This window comes from Montipora foliosa, chromosome 8 (assembly GCF_036669935.1).
Source record: "Montipora foliosa isolate CH-2021 chromosome 8, ASM3666993v2, whole genome shotgun sequence".
Taxonomy (NCBI): domain Eukaryota; kingdom Metazoa; phylum Cnidaria; class Anthozoa; order Scleractinia; family Acroporidae; genus Montipora; species Montipora foliosa.
Genome location: NC_090876.1, coordinates 29,895,522 through 29,913,021, shown reverse-complemented (window position 1 = coordinate 29,913,021; position 17,500 = coordinate 29,895,522). Strand labels below are relative to the sequence as shown.

Here is a 17,500-nt window from a genome sequence, read left to right as displayed (position 1 = left end):
ATTATGTTGTTCTTGCTTGGTCTGGATAGTGAGGTAAGCAAATGACATAATTGAATCGCACGAGGGTGAAAATACAAATTAACAAATTACCATCTTTAAGGGCAGTGTGAAAAACACAGACAAATGTCTGCTGTTTACCTCCCCGTGAAAATTAAAAATTACCTTAATCTTCGATTTAAACGCACAATGATCAAAGCGTTCAGTACTTTAGGCAAAAATGCAGTTGTTTTCATGTCTTTTTTACCTCTATAAACTTGCAACTAGACGTTTCTCCTAGGAATTAATCATTCATTTATTTAAATGTCAAGTTTGTAGGCATTGAAGGCTTTGTGACTGCCATTGTTGATCTGTACCCACAACACCTCAGACGCGGATACCGCAAGGAACTTTTCACCGCCTTTGTGTGTGCAGTATGGTATCTGATTGGACTGTCCATGGTTACTGAGGTAGATATACACACAATCTTTGTTGATTGCTTACAGTTCTACGTTCGGTAACATATTTTTAGTGGGTTTATTCAGTCTGCAGAGTCCTTTGCTGGGATATGGCATAGGCTCATGCGGAAATGCATGACAAGATTAAACATTAAACAACCAGCCCACTGCCAATGATCACATGACTTAGCAGCATAGCATCGTCTATTTCGACCAATCAGTACATTTTTCGGTTTCCGGTATTGTGGTCTTTCCTTTGTAGTATATCATGGTTGGGAGGTTACTACATGTAGATACACCAAGCTACTCTGAAACCCGAGGGTAAATGATGATCTAGCACTTAAAAGAAATGGAATCACGTTTTGCAGCATCTACAACGATGACCGACTTGAGCGGCGGAAATTTTAAGATTCAAACACGAAACCGGGAACGAGCCGTTTGCCACCTGGATCATATCCTTATGAAATATTGGGACTGAATGATCTTGAAAGAACCAATGACAAATCTATCACCTGAAGGTCAAATTGGATGTTATCGAAATATAAAAAGGCTTTCTAGAGGTCTTGCAGTTTATTCTAATCCAAGAATATGGTAAATCAAACAAACCCTTCAGTGTAATTCAGTCCATGAGTTTTTTTGAACTTGCTGATGTATTTGTTTCTTTTTTGCAGGGCGGAATGTACGTGTTCCAGTTGTTTGACAGCTACTCTGGTAGCGGATCGGTTCTTTTGTTGGTGGTCATCTGTGAAAGTTTGGCGATCGGATGGCTATACGGTAAGAATAATTAATAGCGATGATTCAATTGTACTCATTGTTTCTGAGGTTTGATAGATAAACAAACCTTTCATCGGTTTGACTAAGGACTGCAACAAAGGATTCACCCATTCGAACCAAACGGCTATATACATGGAGATGGTTATGAAATCGACATATTTTTTTGTTTTATGTTTTCATTTGCTGTTTTGGGCCTGACCACAAAACACACCTTTTTTCTAAAAGACTGCCAATCAAAAGTTGGATTAATTTAATCAAAATTCAGTTGTAAACCGCGGACAAAACATTGTGCATCAGAGTCACTATCAAGTTAACATGAAGAGTGATGTCACTGTTCCACTTTTGAAGTTTTCGGGTTTCAGAACCAGTCCATCTATATCAACTTTGCATTGGCTGAAAAGGGTCCAAAGAGTTGTATAGAATTGCAAACTTCGTTCGGGCAAATTCGCGCCAAAATTTATCTGAATGACGTATGGGTTGTGACGTAAGACCCCACATGGACTATTCCATTTCAATCTTGACTTGTCCATTTCAGTTTTGTATTTTTGGCGGTTCTGGCGCGAACCATTTGCTGTAACAATAAACCATTTCACTTTCTATTGAACCATTTGTCGTCACGCTAAGCCATTTGGGGTAACGCTAAACCGTTTCACATTACGGTAAGCTGGTCAATGTTACGCTAGACCATTGCACTTTACGATTAACCATTTGCAGAGAAAATAAGCCATTTCACACTACTCTGAACCGTTTGTATGTACGGTAAGCTGGACCGTTTGCCGAGTCACTGCATATCATGTCAGTACGCAGTACGCTGATCCATTCAAGACTTGAGTATGTTATTTGAACAAGGAAAATTACACCGATCGTCTTTACACTGACCAATTCTGTGTAGGCTGCGATGATTGCATGAGGTGACTGATCTATTTCATTATACCCTTGACCACTCTCTTTTTTCACTGAATCAGTTCACCAAGGGTCTCTATACAGTTTCTGAACTGTATAAACCATTTAATGTTTGGGTATTTCATTTCTCCAAAGGTGACTTGTCCATTTGTGTTTTAAATAACCCGTTTCAAATTCTGATAAACAATTTTACAAAAGACTGTTAGACTAATCCGGTTTATTCTTAACGGTTTACAAGGCTTGTATTTTTGGCGGTGACGGCTGCCCATAAGAATCAAACTCTGTCTGGTTGTGAGCGTTAACGAACCTTAACTGCTGCCGGGGTGTTACGTATCATTAATCAAAGTCAATAGGGAAAACGAGCAACGGAGTCGGGAGTGGGTATATTGTCGTTTTCAGACCCATTTAAGACGCTTTACTTAGAGAGCGCTTGGTGATGTAGCAAGTCTTTTATATCACAAGGAGACTATACAATAATTGCCGCGTACTCTTGACTCCTATCAACAACCCATGCACCAACAATATGTTCCTTTTTTGACACTTAAACATGCGTTGTATCGTTACAGGTCGGCGTCGTTTCTATAGTGACATGGAAAGAATGATGGGATTTCGTATCAACCCCTGGATTGGCTGGTGTTGGTGTTTCTTTGCACCGATGTTTTGTGCAGTAAGTTGTATTTTGTTTATAGGCAGCGGCGGCAAGACAATCTGTGCTTGTCGTTAACTTTGCAGTCCCAATACTTGCAGCAAATCATCAGTGCATTACTTTTATTTTTATTTCCATAGTTCATTTTTATCTTTAATCTTGTGACGTATACGCCGCTCTCTTATGGTAAATACGTGTTCCCCGGATGGGGCATGGCGATTGGCTGGCTGCTGACAGTGTCATCCTTGTTGCTGATTCCTGCTGTGATGATATACAAGCTGATAAACACCACTGGGACTATCATTGAGGTAAACCAAGAGTTAATCAAAGAATTTGAGTTTTTTAGTCTAAACCAAATTAGTCTCCGCAACACATATCTTTCACCAATGCCAGTTTGAAGTACTATCTGTATTCTGTGTAACCCATATTCTGGAGTAGTAATTTTTGGAATAATTTTGCTCGCAGCGCAAGCTGGTATGATGTCCGTTCTGTTGAAAGAAAGGGTTACCGTTCTCTCGTTTGAAAAATTAGTGGGATTTCTTCATGAACAATAAATTTATCCGACAATGGTAACTTTTCTATGTACATGCTTTGGGTGATGGCCTTCTGTGTTCACTAGGTATAATCTAGTAGAGCACAGCCCTTGCGTGTTTTCTCAAGAGAGCCACCACCTCTCCCAAAATACCAAAAGTTTGCATGTTACGTCCAAGTAGGATCAAAATATTTATCTTTTCTCCCCCAAAACAAACAATTTGTAGGGAAACTGACACAACGCGTAACAGTTTTTCCATGCCATTAAGAATTCGAGAGACAATATTTCATCTTTGACAAAGAACAATTTCTACTCGAATGTATTCTTTGTTTTTCAGCGTTTGCAGAAGTTAATAACCCCTGATTTGGACGGCAAAAGAGAAGAAGAGATGATGTTAGACCATTTAGAAGCAAATGGCGAGACCAAAGGAAATCATGCATAGCCTAGTGCGTTTAAATTGTCTCCACTTAGATATCACAGGAATAGGACAAATAGGAGGCTCTTGCCTACTGGTTTAAAATTAGAAATTAGCAGTACAACAACATAGTAACAGTGCTAGCGTTCGTTTCTGAAAAATGTTATGTGCCACCTACTATTCCATCTTGTAGTACACCCCTTGTTGCGTTGCCCCTTATAGTATGTAATAAACTGGATCATCTCCCATAAGGTGTTCTCTCTTTATTTTTATGCACAGTCACTGGGAATCTGGTCATCTTCACAAGAACTAGGAATGCACTTGACATCACGATTAACCCTGGTGCAAAGTTTTTTTGGCCGTCATGTTTTGAAGTTATCTGACTCTTTTTGAAAAAGTCAGTGTTCTGCATGCAATTTTTGGCTTGTGTAATACACAAGAGGATTTTACATCCCTTCGTCTCAAACATCGTAAACTGTTTTAGGGAAGCATTCAATTTTGCTTTGAAGTGTCCTGGCAATCACAAGTCATAAAATAAAACTAAGGGCTTTTCAAGTATGAAAACAAGTCACCATATATTTTTCCTTTAAGGAAATATGTTTTTCGCATGTATAGTCTCTTCATATCTACTTCCTGTAAGGGTTTATTACTACATCTAAGAACAAAATATGTTTGTGTGAAAAAAGAAGAAACTATTTCGAGCCTCCTTAAATAGTGATTTGGTTGCTGAATCCAACCCTTTGTTCACATCTTTCTATGGTTGGTTTTCACTCACGTGATCAACAGCCATGTTTTTCAACGAAAACAAAAGAAAACGTTTGCATAATAATAGAGTTAAATTCCCGGAGGATTTGGTCAGGGCTCCAACGTGGCCGCCGTTTCTTTTTTAAGGGCCTCCAACGCGGCAGCCGTGACGTCATGTGAAAAACCGAGAATAGGTGGTTTTCACATTACGTCACCGCCGCCATGTTGGTGGATGAAAAAAAAAGATCTCTCATTAGCTCCTTTTGTTCGTCCACCAGCATTGGACATTGCTGCATTGTTATCTGTCTCTAGGGATTGGTTGCAAACCACCTATTGGCAGCTCTCAAACGTCTTCGTAAAGCAAATTTTTTGTTCATCTGATGAGCTGGAGTCTGGGCTTGAGTATTGTTCTTCCCCAACCTTATCGGTCATGTTTGCCGCAAGGATAAGCGTTCAAGCACTGTACACATGCGTCTTAGTGTAATATGGTAAGGGATATGGTAAGGCGATAGCTTGCTTCTTCCAGCAGTTCATAATCATGTATACTGTCTCTTCAAAACTATCGCTTTCACTTGGGTCGTGACTATCAAAATTTATCAAGAGAAAAATGTGAGAATGGAAATAGGTTATGTTATCAATACGTAGTTGCACCGTAACAGATGCGGTTGGCTAAAAGATGGAAGGTGATACTGTTTCGAGGAGCAAAAAGGGAAAAAAATCGCATAAGTGGTTAATTTGCAAAAGAGGTCTTATCAACGTTTATCCAATTCGGAATACAGGTTTCAATGACTTGCCGAGGATCATCCTTTTCACAGACAGGAGATAAATGACAGTGCAATTAATAATACACTAGGAATCGTCCAAATTGTGGAAAAAGCCAGTTGTCCGCTGATGAAATGCAAAACCACTTTGTTTTAGCTAATTTCAAGAAAAATCTCTTGTAGATGACCTGCAGAGTAGCAACGCAAAGTTTGCAATGCAGAAAGGGTGGATTAAAGGCTATTAACAAGTTGATTACGGACTGGGTGAACTTTTTGTCTTCTCAGTGGAATTGACAGCTACATCCTTTCCCTTCATGGTCTGGTTGTCTCCTTCCAAACAAAGGAAGAGCTTTTGGGGTTTGGTTTATTAGAAATATGGAAGGTGGAACCGGAGTTTATGCATCCACTGAGTCATACCAGGAGTCAATTGAAAATAATATCTTAAGAGAGTTTCACTTAGCTCGCTTCCAAAACTATGCCCTGGGGGCGTTTCTCGAAAGTCAAGAAAATTCAAAAAGGAAAACTTTTCTGGTCACGAAACTTTGCCATTGTTTTTTTTCACTGGTCTCGAATACATGTTCAAAGACCAATTTTTTAGAAGCAGCAGATCATAGTTTTACAAATACGCCATTTTCGAGTTCATGTCTGTCTTCTCTTCAAAGCGAGTCTAAGTGCGATGTTTTTGTGATGGTAATTAGTTCTACTTTACATATGAGTGACTTAGCACCTGGACTCGCTTTGAAGAGGTGGCAGACATGAACTCGGAAATGGTGTATTTGTGAAACTATGATCTGCTGCTTCTAGAAAATTGCTCTTTGAACATGTATTCGAGACCAGTGGAAAAAAAAAAAACAATGGCAAAGTTTCAAGCAAAACAGATTATTGTGGGAGGGGAGGGTCAAGAGCGAGAGAGAGGGGGAAGGGGAAAGAGAGGGGGAGGAGTGAGAGAGAGGGACTGAGGAAGATACCGTACAATTTTCCTGTTCCCATCCAACCAGATTTTTCCGTTACGTACAATTATCACGGATGATTAACGTCGGATTCCAATGTTTTATTGGTTGGCAATAGTTCTTTCTCTATCTTTAATTTTTCTCGTGTCTTGTTTACGAAACATTTAAATTAATTTGGTCATAAGCACTATCTGTGGGACGTTTTCAGTCTAGTTTATTTAAATTCGAAATGTTAACTCAGCTTGACAAGATAGAAGGATCATTTTGTATTAAGCTAGTATTTTTGAGACAATTTTCCTCGTGCCTTAAAGTACTTCTTCCTGACATAAGAAAAGTTTGTACATGTACATATCACCAATTTCTGCCACTATACTAGAAAATCTTTCATTTATCAATTTACAATAATTGTAATTGCGATTTCCCGTTAATTTTTAAGGGAGGTCAGTTGAAGCTCAGCAAAGGAACACTTAGTAAGTCAACTTAACAGGCCGGGGTCAGCGTTTTGTCGAAATTTTTTTTTTACAGCCATTTAAAAATGGCAAGAATGAAAACATGATCTCTTACACTGAGATAGTCACTATTTAAGGGCAACATAAACATTTGTCCGTTTTGACTGTAGAGAAAGTTGGAGGCATCTATTTTACTGCATCCAGACATGGGTATTATAGACAAAATTGAACATGAACATGATTATGACATTCCCTTCCGCCCAGGCTTCGAAGAACCATCTGTGCTGATTTAGATAACTCCATTTGGGTTAGCACTGGTATTTAATAACCTCGAAACCAAAAAAATGGTCTTTTGCGGCTGAATTACTTGAATCAAAGAGCCTACTGGTTGCGCTGGCTCACCCATGCATACACGTTCCAGTGAATTGCACCCACTGATTTGTACTCAGTAACATGGCATCTTACACCAGGTCTTCGACCAGAGTTGCTTGACCTTCTTTGGACTCCGTCAAGGCTCGTGAGTCATGAATAAATACACTGAATTCTACCCCCTGGAATATAAACAAGCACTGACATTAATAATAATAATAATAATAATAATAATAATAATAATAATAATAATAATAATAATAATAATAATAATAATAATAATAATAATAATAATAATTGAAATTAATATCCCCACTCCTACTTAAGCAAAACAAATGATAAGGCCCTGTTAAAAAAAAGCACGTTTAACTGATTTAATCTTAGTCTTGATCTTGTTGGGCACCACGAGAAATTCACTCCAATCACCTGCTGAGTATGTTTTGTGTGCTAAATACCTAAGTACGTTTTGCTCTTTCTAAAATTTCCTAATATCTTCCTTGTTCAGCCAAGGCCCAGGGGGTCGCGTGATTTTAGTTCTACGTAGAATAGCGTGCTTGTCCAGACAAGATTTAAAAAGCGAATGAAAAATGTCTAGTTTCTCGTTGGGATCGTCAAGACTGTAAACAACGTTAAGAGGAGCACCACTCAGTTCTTCCTTAAAACCTGTTTCATCAAATCGCTTTTCATCGTGAAGAAACTTGTAACGTGGTTGAAAACGTTTGACTCTTACGTTCATACAAGCAAACGGTCCATCATGATAACTAATAGTTGGACAGGGCAGCACATCACAGTACGAGACGCAATTGGATGCGTTGCTGATAATTTGGTCAATTAGTATTTTAGAGGTTGATGTGGTTCTTGTTGGGCGCTGCACGTGCTGATGTACGTTACGTGACGTCAGCATATCGACGATTTGGCGTGAGCATGTCTACGTTAACATCACCGGTGGCGACAATAAAACCATCCCAAAGAACGTTCAACTGGCTGAATAATCTCTACTGTGTCGAGCCACCTTTGGTAGTCCTGAATAAGTTCCGATCGATAGAGAACCCCTAAGAGCATTTTTACTATGTTTATTGCGACCCGGGATCTCTAGTCATAAGTGTTTCAAATCTGGTTTTATATTCTCAATATCGATACGCCTTTTGTAGAAACATCATTTATATAAGTATTAATATCGTTTCCGGCCTTAAGAGTCCTCATGGGCCCGATGAGGATAAGAAAGTAAGTAATATCGAGGTTAAGAATTATGGAAGAATTAATATTGAAGTTAACATCCTGTCTAGTAAAGAGACAGCATCACGTATTACGAGTCCTTTTAACCAGAATTGAAAACTTAGTTGGTTATTTGGCCTTGAACAAAAGCCTCTCGGACTGCTGTCATGGGAATTCAGTTGTATCTGCGTTATCCTCCACTCTGCATAATATCTCGCTTCTTGTTGTTCAACTCATCAGTCTTTTAAGGACTTAGGGTTAGTGGTAGAATTGTAATTCCTCTTTCAGTGAGTATTGTAGTCATATAAAGTACCATACTCAATCCGCTGATCGCTCTAATATTTCCTAGGAAATGTGTCCCATAATCTCAGGACTTTACTCCATTGTTTCCTTTTAGTAAAAGGGATAGGCTCGATTGACCAGCCGGTTTGTGCACCCGCGTTCGTCCGCGCACAGCACGGTTGGATCACTGGTCCAGCAAATTGTATTTTCCACCAATCAGACAGTCGCCTGCCTGCCAAGTACAAAATACAATTGGCTGAATACAAAATTCAATTGCGACGTCACGAAAAAACGACGCGGACCAGCGATCCAGCCGTTCGCTGGGAGGAGGATGTTAACCGCACTGCCAAAATGGCTGGAAATTGAACCTTGCAAAAGGATAGATACAAAAAATTTCCACCCGTCTTATAGGAATCACAAACTGCGAATTTGTGCCATGCGCATTCCCATCCTCTTCCCCCAAAAGACGCATAGCAATATTGCAATCCTACCTGGTTTGCTGCTGCTCTCGTGAAGGAAACATTAGCCGTGCTTGTTATTGCTTTCATGGAGTCACCAGTACCAAAAATAACCTGATCAAGAAGACCAATCAATACATCAACCCTGTGTTTTTTTCGTATTTCGGCAAGGCTCTATTATTCATAAGAACGAATAGTTTACCGTTTCATTGGTTCCAACAATTTCGTTTAATTCCAAGCTTCTCAAAATTCTAACATTTAGAAAGTCACGACGTTACAGTTGTCTTTTCAGAAAAATACAAATATCTTCAATGAGCGACTTTCATATAGACAACCCGCAATAAATTTTGTTTTCCCTACAAAATTTTGCATAAACTATTGTTTTCAAATGCATTTGGGAATAGTTGACAAATAGTTCATGCAAAATTTTGTGGGGAAAACAAAATGCATTGCAGGGCTCCTAAGAATAGCACAAACATTTGTTAACAAATGTCAAAGTAGATCTGAAAACGGCATCCAAGACTTGGAAGCTCAGCATTAGAGCCTTAAGCTGGGCAGCCACACAATCCTTCCAGATAAATGATTAACAGACAATTCCAGAAATTAAATTTATTAATGAAGGATACAAAGTCAACTACAACTTTCCCTAGCAAGAATACGATGATTCAAGTCACAGTTCTCTATGCAGGAACAACGGGCAAACTACAGCTTGCAGGGATGGCGCAGTGGTGACAGGACTCGCCTCCCACCAATGTAGCTCAGGTTCGATTCCCAGACTCGGTGTCATATGTTGGTTGAGTTTGTTGGTTCTCTACTCTAAACCGAGAGGTTTTCTCCGGGTACTCCGGTTTCCCCTCTCCTCAAAAACCAACATTTGAATTGATTTGCATTAATTGTTGATTTCAGTTTTCAGTGTCCCCAATTAGTGCTCCAGCGATAGAACGACTAGACACTTAAATAAAGTTCCTTTCCTTTTACAGGGTTGTGGGTTCTTTCTTTAAACAATTGAGCGAGGAACAAAACCCAAACTTGCCGAAAAAGGCAAATCAAGAGGACTTTCGTTTTTTAGAGCATAAATACCGAGGCATGAACAGTGGTCCGCTGGGCTACGGAGATTTGCACACAACGGTCCATTGCCTCATCCGTCAATGGCCCACTTTCGATATATTAAAATTCAGTCCTAAACAAAAGGCATCATCTCGAGTCCGGGGAATAGACTCATACAAATCCTCACATTTTTTCTCCAGGGGCTCGAGATGATGCCTTTTGTTTAGGACTGAATTTTAATATATCGAAAGTGGGCCACTGAGCCAGAAATGCACCTTAGAGCGTTTCTTTATAGTTGCACTCAGTTGTAGGCCGCTAGATCTGGTGGAGGGATTGTCATCCACAATTGTAACCGTGTCAAGAAGGTCTCTGGAAAAAAGAAAAAAAAAGAACTTTCCAAAGAACGAACAGCAAGCCCCAGGGTTTTCTACAGTTTTGTAAAGTAGCAGAGATATTTCTGAAAGCACCGGATGTAAGATTTTTGTGACACCGCAAGGCGCGAGCTACCTTGAGGGGTCGGGGGGCATGTTTTAAAAACAGAGCAATAAGAAACGCTGTTTCCAGTTATTCTAGAACCCAAGAATCAGTTTCCCACGCAAGGCTGGAGTTCACTCAAATTAAAAAGTAAGTAGACTCCTCAAATATTGGCATCAAAGTACCGGAAATGGAATGGCAAATGACCGGACGAAGCGTCCGGCCTCCGGCCTCAAACGAAAACTAACGATAACTTTTAGCTGCCAAAAATCCGGATTTCAAACAAGACGTCCTACCAAATCACATTCAAAAATTTTCTCAATCCAAGCCTGCTGTTATTCTTATGACAATTATGATAAGTTTTAACTTCTGTCACTGCCTAACTTTTTCTGTGATTCAAATGAAAGTGTTAAATATTATCGTTTACTTTGAAATGTTTCACCGTGTCTTTTCACTTTCCCTTAAACTTCAGAACAAGTTGCAGGCGAAGTTATACATTTTTGAACATAGAATGTAAAGGATGTATTTCTTTGCTGAACTTTACAGGAAATCAGGGACTACACTAAACTCCTCACAAGGGAAATTGAAAAAATCTCTGAACAGGGTGGGAGTGTTTTGTGTGAAACCTTAGAACTAAAGAGTGGTATTCGATCACATTCCCAGAGAAGTTTAAGGCTGGCTGGTTGTTTTTTTCCTCAACTGTATGCCACACAAAGTTCTGTCCTAATCTCGTAGTAAGATAAGGTCTTTACCAATCCGTGATGCGTTGATGCACTCAAACTTAGGTGGCTCCACACAGCATTACCTAGCTCTCTCCTGTTCTTTAACGCCTCCAACAGTCTTTAAAATAGTATTGAAGTCTCTGACAGCTGTCTGACAAGCGAACAATTCCTTCCCTGGAAGATATTAAAACTATTTATACAATACCATGAACACATGTCCGGTCCGGTCCGGTTCTGCCTCGAACTGTGTAAGAAAATAGTCCTGAAAATTTGAGCTGAATCTAACTCGTAGACAATATTCTACACCGAAGAGTTTTCATGGCCAAGTGACAATTTTGCCGCGACCCTGTAAATGTGGTTTTTTGCGGCTTTTCCGAAAACTGGATGGACTTTATGTTTTACAGATCGATCCTCCAAGTCATGTTTATAAATATTTTTGCAAAAAAAAATAACGATTTTCAGGAATTTCCTATTATCGAACCTGTGACGAGATCTTAAGAATCAAATGGAGTTAATAGAAAGCTTAAGCAACGACTACGGCGACGGTAACGACAACGAGAACGTCATCTCAAAAAAAAAATTCGCGTAATTTTAATCGCTACGTGACTATTTCAACCTTTTTAATATGACAAGGGTATGGTACTTCCTCAAAAATGGTACTCGTCGGAACGACACTTAATTTAGGGGAGAAATTTAAAATTAATCCTTAAGTGCTGACGTTCTTCATAAACCTCAAATTTGGCTATTTCACGTTGCTGTTTTGCCGACGACGGCAAAGAAATGGACAAAAGTGAAAAACGAACGTGCAGAGGGTGCCAAGATATTGTTTCTGCTCATTAAATATGCTAATTTCTGACGTTCTTGTTGCCGTAGCCGTTGTCGTTGCTTTGGCTCCCTAACAATGGTTGTGATGAAATGATATATGAAATGGATCATATATATGAACCGCAGCTACGAAATCAAGTGAAGCTATGATCCTCGCAGTTACGAACGCAATTTTAGCAATTGCGTAGAGAAGCCTGAAAAATTCAGGACTTCAACAGGGTTTGAACCCGTGACCTCGCGATACCATTGCGACGCTCTATCCAACTGAGCTATGGAGCCACTGACGTTGGGAGCTGGTCATTTGTGGGTTCCAATGTTCCCGTGAGGAATGAATCAATGCATGATGAAATGATATATAAAATGGATCATATATATGAACTGCGGATATGAAATCAAGTGAAGCTATGATCCTCGCAGTTATGAACGCAATTTTTGCAATTGCGTAGAGAAGCCTGAAAAATTCAGGACTTCAACAGGGTTTGAACCCGTGACCTCGCGATACCATTGCGACGCTCTATCCAACTGAGCTATAAAGCCACTGACGTTGGGAGCTGGTCATTTGTGGGTTCCAATGTTCCCGTGAGGAATGACTCAATGATGAAATGACATATGAAATGGATCATATATATTCATATATCTCGTATATCATTTCATCATTGGTCGAAAGTAATGGTGGCTTAAATTTAATGAGAATTCCATTGAAGTTTGCCGACTTGCTTAACTCTAAGCGAGTTGGAAAAGCAACTGTTTTCACGCTTGATTTTCGGTTGTCACTCGCAAAGGGACCTCAAAAACCGCTGCTGAAAATACGGGCGATGTTAATCAAAGGAGCGGAGGAATTAGAGAGCTGCTACAGCAGACTGGGGGTCCTGTGTATAGATTAAAATACCGATCAAATGATATGTTGTGACATGTGAGTACCTTGAAGAAACAACTTCACCTTGGGTAGCACTGGGCTTTTCCTTTCTTGTTTTGCTTGTTCAGTCAAAATAGGCTCCTGTATGTGTATGTTATGTAAAACCATTACCCTTAATAATTTAGCTTAAAAGAAACTATTCTATTAGGATTGACCCTATGACACCGTATCAACAAGAAGCCATTATTATTATTTCTTAAAGTGCCCCTGTGCTCAAAAATTCTTATTTTTCTTAACTATGTTAACTAAACACTAAAGGACCAAAGTGTAAAGTCTTGATTTGATAAAGACATCTGTTTATTTTACCTGGAATTTCCCTGTTTAATAGTCGGCCATTACTAACTTTAAGATCTTGAGAGAGCTGGATCGAGGAGAAAATGACGTCAAAGGCTCACTAGTCTCAAAATGCAATGCGTGTGCCGTACGCCGAAGAATTAATGTAAAGCACGAGAGTTTTGGGCTTCCAGATTTTTAAACTCGCGTTTTGCATATATATGATTAAAGCTGCATTCACGCTGAAATCACAGGGGCACTTTAACTAAAATAATGTTCACATCTCAAAAACTTACACGGTGATGCCCCACTTTTGTCACTTTAAGGTAATATGCAGGCCAATTCAAAAGTCTTTGAAAAGTATAAACAATTCTCTGGAGCGGATTCAGAGCTGCCTTCGCAATCGGACTATTGAAGATGGCTCTGAATCCACTGCAGTGATTTTTTTTTAACTTTGCAAAGAGTTTCATCCTACTCTGCTGAACACTTTCTAGCAATAGCAAATGGGCGTCATAGAGATCGTTTTTGAGATATAAGCGTTTCCATACAAAATATAGGATCTTTTTAGATGGGCCTTACCAGAACTAAGTGTAGGTAAAGTTAAAGTCCGCTACGAACCTGTAGCATGAAGCGACTAGGAGTATTTTAACCCCCCCCCCCCCCCCCCCCCTTCCTGGATGGGATGCCAGTCCAACGCAGGGTTACCCCCAGCATTAGACTCACCAGTAGGATTCACATCAATATAATGGCTTGGAATGTCACCTCAGGGCTGATTGCATAAGGTTCCGTAAGGATTAAAGGGTTATTCTACACTTCGTTCTGGTCCACTTGATAAACGTCAATATTTGCACAGTACCATACTTCATGTTAATTCACTAAGACCTGGTTTGAACCCCCCTCCCCCTCCAAACCCAATAAAATGAAAACACTACGTCAGAATTACCTTAAATACATATCCACAGCCACCATTCGTGAGTGCCGATACAAGCGCAATCATAGTTGTGATATCAAGATTGACCAAGTTACTGAATGAGAAACCAAAACCACTTAGTTTTCTCATAAGATAAAATTTACTACAGTTGTAATAGAGATAGACATACTTGTAGCTCTGTTGGTTCAGGTAGATGTAGTTGGAACTATGTACATCATTAGCTGAGCACAAAGACCGAATACAGAGACGGATATACAGTGTACGGTACATTCTCAATGCAACTCTTCTAGTTAAGAGTCCTTGTATCTTGTTCGGACAGTACAGTTAGCGCCAAAGACCAGTCTAAGAGAGGAGTGTATAGTCTGTAAACAGGTGTATGAGCTGAAGATAACTAACATTGAGGCTGCTAGTCTTTTCACAGATAAACTCAGTCTTACAAAATGAATGAGATCATAAGGAAGGAAAACATGGTACCACGTTGGCAGAAAAGAGGTAATTTTTTAGTGCATCCTCTCTGTCAATGCGAACAAGAAGCATTAAGGGACGTGTACACTAGTAGAAGCAGAATGAGCGACGAAAATGCAGCAAAACATCGCCTTATTTCAACATAGAAATAAAACTTACAAGAAGCAATTCATTAACAGTACCATTGTTGGGTGTGAGGTCTGTCAACTACAAAGCTTTCATCAATACCACTGGATGTCAATTCCTTCCCTGGGTCTGTGAGAATTTTACCCTTCACATTGATCCCAATGCTTGTAAAAGCCTCTGAACAAAAATAAGGAACACAACAACAAAAAAGGTCACAAACAAAACACTATTGAACCATGAACCATGAATGACACTCCTTGATTAAATTTGATCCTATGGTGGAGCATAGTCTGCCAAAGATCATCGTCTGACACTGTTGTTTCAACTACCTGCGTGGAAGAGTTGTACTCAAGTTGCAGAAACATCGGTAAAGAAACAACACTCCTCCTTGATCATTGTTTGGTTTTATTATAACATCACTTATTTTTATTTTCAAGTGTTTTATGAATCCTTACATTATGATTATCAGTCCAACTAAGTAAAAAAAGTGGGTAGAAATAATTTGTTTATCAACATTTTAAAATTGACTCAAGAAGCTGGAACTGTGGAAGAAATATTGTCGCACATTACATGCAAGGTGGCAGGAATAGAATACCGGTAATTTGGATTTTCCTGAATGCAATGTAAGAAAAAACAAAAGCACCTTGGAAACTGTTACAATAAGCATGCAATAGGTGCTTGACATGATTCACATACAGTAACAATTTTTTGATTGGGCAATTTGCATGAAATATACTTATATACTGTACATCTCATACATGTATGTGATCTTGTACAATCTCGACAGCTGAAAATCATTGACGATACTCTTGGATCAACTCATTAAGGGCTATCTACATGTACAGTATGTCATCCAATAGCAGACAAAAACACCACTTGTTACAGAAACATTTTATGACAAAGATGCAGAGTTGTATATCACTGCCACAGCAAATGTACATATATAGGTTAAGGAAAACCACAAGGTATAACAGAGGATGTATTTGAGGTAAACTGTACTCACTTGCAAGAGATTCTGTAATTCCATTATAGCAAAACAGCATAACATGCGGTGGTGAAAAGTTCCATGGGTGCTGCTTACTAGTTTCTTGTAACATCTGAGTCATAAAAAGGAATAGAGGACAATGTATTGAGTAAGACTGATGCAAACACCGCTATTACACTGTATTTAATCATGCATTTAAAGTAATTTAATCAGTCATTTGAACTAAAGCTAAGACAAAGATGTTTCAATTTTGCAAAGACTGCATTCTTCTGATTTAAAGTATTTACCTTATGCCAGAAAAATTTAATTAAGTAGAAATTGACTGCAAAAACTCAGTAGTTTAACACATGGAGCAGACATTCTGTAACAGTATTTAAAAACAGTCCACTCTCAGTGACAGTCAACTACCTTGGGCACTACAACGGGCACAGTTGCCACCGATGTTACAACTACTGAGCACTACGCAACTTGCAGTGCACTACCAGCAGTGCACTACCAGCACTACCTGATATCTGCACCCCACTGACTTACCATTGTCAACAATCAAACCAATATATTTTTTTTCATCCCAGATACTAGAAAAACGCTTACACAACACTTCAGCCAAAGACAGAAGATGGAATATCGATATATGGCTGTTTCAGTGCTTTAAAAAAAATGACCTCTAGAGGAGATTGAGAACAAAAAGGTGTTTGCAATTTTCATAACATTTAGAACCAAATACAAATGAAAATCATCTACAAGACAATGTATGCAGGCTTTATTAATAAAAGGTATACAGCGGTTTAAGTCCAATTGTGTATGGTTCCAAATAGTCAACCTATTGTAAGGCAAATTTACTAGAAGCATCTCCATCACCAGCATGAAGATTAACAATAGAAGCAACCTTTTATGTTTTCTTAATATGAATAATCAAAAGCCCTTGATCTTTTAAGCATCAACCTTAACCATCTCAAGGTACATGTACATGCAGCATGAGGACTCCCAGGTTCATGCAATCCTTCCCAAGCACTCCAAACAGTTTAGCAGAACTGGGAACTTGAAAACCAATCAAGTGAAAATGGCCATCAACAAAAACACTCCCCACTGTAAGCTAACAGAGCTGAAAACCAGTTTTTCTGCAGAGGCTCCACCACCCGCTTTTTAGGCTTTGCCATTCGATCTTACCCTTAGTCTGAGAGTGATAGTCAAAAATCTACTTTAGCTAGATAATGTACATGTAGCCTGGCTTGCATAAAATGTATCCCACATCCTACTTCAAATATCCATTGTGAAAGTCCACTTTCCTATTCAGTAAAGTTACAGATAATTATGTAGAGTAAAACAAAAACATATTATACCTTGGTCTGATGGAATATATCTTTATCACCAAAATCACCTCCACCTACAGTAGGTATAAACGATGGACATACAGAACATTAATTTCCTGAAAACTATTGTGAACACTTTCTGGGTTTAGACTCTCCGTAATGTTAAAATACTTCTTCCACTATTACACTACAGTCTGTAAGCAATTAAGCCTGAATTCCATCCTCTACTCTTCATGAATGGTAAGTGGATTCTATTATGTTCTGCAAAGTTTATCATGAGTTCTGGGATAGCTCAAGGTCATATTAGCACAGCTCAGGCATGCGAAGTGTTCCAACGGAGCACCATGGATAAGATTTCTTGGGAAATTTTTCCATGTGAGAAATTTTGGCCAGATTTAGTATTTTACTCTGTCTAACGAAAGACGATTTTACTCGTCAGTGGGGATTACCCCCAGGAGTGAATGGGTTAAAGCTTGACAGTGATGTCCAGCTAC

General features: G+C 39.1%; 2 protein-coding genes across 9 annotated transcripts in view; one reads left to right on the top strand and one right to left on the bottom strand.

Annotated features, from left to right (window-relative positions):
* LOC138012597 (sodium- and chloride-dependent taurine transporter-like) overlaps nucleotides 1-3,955 on the top strand; it is a 40,818-nt gene extending 36,863 nt beyond the window's left edge. For all 8 annotated transcript variants that reach the window (XM_068859402.1, XM_068859408.1, XM_068859403.1 and 5 more), the window contains 6 exons: nucleotides 1-33; nucleotides 309-446; nucleotides 1,106-1,208; nucleotides 2,678-2,778; nucleotides 2,898-3,065; nucleotides 3,627-3,955. The exon at nucleotides 1-33 is cut by the window's left edge and continues 80 nt beyond it. In XM_068859402.1, coding sequence (XP_068715503.1) covers nucleotides 1-33; nucleotides 309-446; nucleotides 1,106-1,208; nucleotides 2,678-2,778; nucleotides 2,898-3,065; nucleotides 3,627-3,731 — 648 coding nt within the window. In that variant the 3' untranslated portion in view covers nucleotides 3,732-3,955. The remainder of the gene's footprint in view (nucleotides 34-308; nucleotides 447-1,105; nucleotides 1,209-2,677; nucleotides 2,779-2,897; nucleotides 3,066-3,626) is intronic.
* A 2,296-nt stretch (nucleotides 3,956-6,251) lies between these two features.
* The window catches only part of LOC137967601 (UPF0415 protein C7orf25 homolog), a 17,004-nt gene continuing 5,755 nt past the window's right edge, over nucleotides 6,252-17,500 (bottom strand). The window contains exons 3-11 of the mRNA XM_068814118.1: nucleotides 17,037-17,080; nucleotides 15,715-15,808; nucleotides 14,768-14,888; nucleotides 14,133-14,214; nucleotides 12,922-12,997; nucleotides 11,259-11,349; nucleotides 10,255-10,348; nucleotides 8,966-9,046; nucleotides 6,252-7,159 (exon numbers count right to left, since the gene is read on the bottom strand). Coding sequence (XP_068670219.1) covers nucleotides 7,070-7,159; nucleotides 8,966-9,046; nucleotides 10,255-10,348; nucleotides 11,259-11,349; nucleotides 12,922-12,997; nucleotides 14,133-14,214; nucleotides 14,768-14,888; nucleotides 15,715-15,808; nucleotides 17,037-17,080 — 773 coding nt within the window. The 3' untranslated portion in view covers nucleotides 6,252-7,069. The remainder of the gene's footprint in view (nucleotides 7,160-8,965; nucleotides 9,047-10,254; nucleotides 10,349-11,258; nucleotides 11,350-12,921; nucleotides 12,998-14,132; nucleotides 14,215-14,767; nucleotides 14,889-15,714; nucleotides 15,809-17,036; nucleotides 17,081-17,500) is intronic.